At 55.2% G+C, this 2,525-nt stretch overlaps 1 protein-coding gene across 1 annotated transcript in view; it reads left to right on the top strand.

Moving 5' to 3' along the window:
- Positions 1–387, top strand: part of Pde10a (phosphodiesterase 10A) — a 178,251-nt gene extending 177,864 nt beyond the window's left edge. The window contains exon 22 of the mRNA XM_013024523.1: positions 264–387. Coding sequence (XP_012879977.1) covers positions 264–387 — 124 coding nt within the window. The remainder of the gene's footprint in view (positions 1–263) is intronic.
- The last annotated feature ends 2,138 nt before the right edge of the window (positions 388–2,525 follow it).

Here is a 2,525-nt window from a genome sequence, read left to right on the forward strand (position 1 = left end):
CCCCCCCGGCTGCCCCGCCGCCCCGCGCTTCCTGACTTTATCCACACCTGCGACCCACCTGCAACCAGGGCTCAGACTCTGCCTGTGGAGCCTTGATGCCGCCCGGCCTGTTGGTGGCCAGCCAGACCCAGTGCCCCCCAGTGACCCCCCAACCCAGTGACCCCAACCCAGAGACCCTGACCCAGAGACCCCCTGACCCAGAGACCCCCCAGAGACCCCGACCCAGAGGCCCTGACCCAATGATCCTCCAGTGACTCCCCCAGCGACCCTGACCCAGTGCCCCCCCGTGACCCCGACCCAGCGACCCCCCGCCCAGCGACCCCCGACCCAGAGACCCCTCCAGTGACCCCCCTCAGTGACCCCGACCCAGAGACCCTGATCCAGTGACCCCTCTCACCCAGTGACCTCTGACTGAGACCCCCGCCCAGCGACCCCTGGCCCAGAGACCGCGACCCAGCCACCCCTCCACCCAGAGACCCCCTCATTGCAGTGACCCCCTTACCCAGCAACCCCCCCCCCAGCGCCCAGTCCCCCGGCCAGCGTCCCCGAGGCCGGCGTGTGGCCACAGTGGCCACAATGGCGCTGGTTATAAACCGGGCCACCCGGACCCTGCGTGGAGCTGAGCCCACGGAGGGCGTGTGTCCGTCCGTCCATCTGTCCATCCGTCAGTCCCACAGCCTCGGTATGCCAGGCACAGCAGGACTGGTTCTTGGGGTTCACGTCGGGCACGGGGATCCCGGCCTCTGGAGATGAAGCTGGAGCCCTGTGCAGCGGCGGAGCGCCCGCCATTTGCTGTCTTGGCTGTGGCCTCTCCTGCCTCACACAGAACTCGACCCCAGGCTCAGGAGCCCCCCTCCCCCAGCCCATTTTGTGGCCAGGAAGGGTGACGTTGGAGCAGGAATTCCTTTGTGTCCCCTCTGTCACAGCAATGTCTCACGCTCTTGTGCAGAAAGCCCCGAACGCCACGTGTTCCCCGTACAATCGAATGGTAGCGAGCGAAAGTCGTAGTCCTCTAGCCTCACTCTGGACGCTCGGCTTGTTGTCATCTGACTCTCCTCCTGGCTCAGCCGTGTGTCACAGGCCTGCGGAGTGGTTGGAGGGAGACTGCAGGGCCACCAGTGTCCGTGTCGCTGTCCACCCTGCCCCGGGCCAGACCCCATCCCTAATGCTACCACGGAACGTTCCTGTGTGCAAGACACTGCTGCCGCCTCCTGCCGCCTCCCGCACAGAGTGTGCCGGGCGCACGGCTCACCGCTAGCGTCCAGCAGGAGCAGGCAGCATTATTTTAAGTGATTCTTCAGCACGTCGCACACACTCAGCCGTTCGCAAGGTTCACGTGGCTTTGGTTCTCAGACCGGAGTCAGGCCCAGCTTATTTATGTGGTAGCAGAGTTGGCTACCCCGGAACCTGATTGTTATTTTAGATTAACACCATGTGTTCAATTTCAACTAAAGTTGCCGCCATGCCGCCGAGGAGCTGCATTTGCTGTTCAGTCACAGGAGGTGAAGAGAGAACACCACTGCCCTAGACCCGCACACATGTATGTATGTAATGTATGTAGACACATGTATATAGGATGTACCCTCATATGTATGTAGACACACATGTATGTATATATATGATACAAGATGAGACAGGAGGGAGAATTAAGCATACATAAAAGATAAACATCCCGCCCATTCCCTGAGCCTATTGGTTCCTGGGCCGGGCGGACCACGTCTCACCGTGTCGCTCGCCCCTGTGTCCCTAGGATTGAATTCGGAAAATTTTAATATTTTCCTTGCAAAAATGCACCAAACATAGCTTCTATCAATCATGAAAGTTAACTCCGTCTGCTAATTTAACCTGGAAGCTGAATCATAGGAGGGGTGGGGGGTATTTTTAAAGACTGTTTCATCAATATGATTTTCATGGAGTAGAAAGCAGTCGTGGGAGCGGAACCGCCAGCTCTGCACTAAAGGCTGCCGTTCTGACAAGAATGTGACGTAACTTTTGTCCCAAAGCATATTGTTGTGTACGATCGCTGAGCTCTTTCCTGAAAGTGTGTGTGGCTCTACCGGTTGGGTGGTTTCTTGTGAACTATATCAAGATAGAAGCACAGTTAACAAAGGCCGGGATGCGAGGGTAAAATGCTTCAGTCTCAGTGCTTTTACCGGGTGCAGGATTCACGTAGGGAGCATGGGTTTTCCTTAAAAGGCCCAGGATGTGGGGATACTTAGTTCACAATTTGTTTTGGAAAACATGCAGTCATATAGATATTTTTGTATTCTGGAAAATATTCAGCAGACAAATGCATTCTGTCTCATCTTTTTTCTTAGGTTTTGTCTTAAAAGGACAGTGCTATACCAGAGGCTAGTTTGTTTTTATTACCCAGGTTTTGATGAATTTCCCACTAAGGTGACATTTCACACTAGGTTAAATCTTCCCTGTGCATGTCAACTTGATGACTAGCTGTGAGTATGCATACAGCCCCACTTCGCAGACATTGTATTGTTCATGTTCATTTATCATAGACAAGATCTATA

The sequence above is a fragment of the Dipodomys ordii genome, unplaced genomic scaffold, assembly GCF_000151885.1.
Source record: "Dipodomys ordii isolate 6190 unplaced genomic scaffold, Dord_2.0 Scaffold77, whole genome shotgun sequence".
Taxonomy (NCBI): domain Eukaryota; kingdom Metazoa; phylum Chordata; class Mammalia; order Rodentia; family Heteromyidae; genus Dipodomys; species Dipodomys ordii.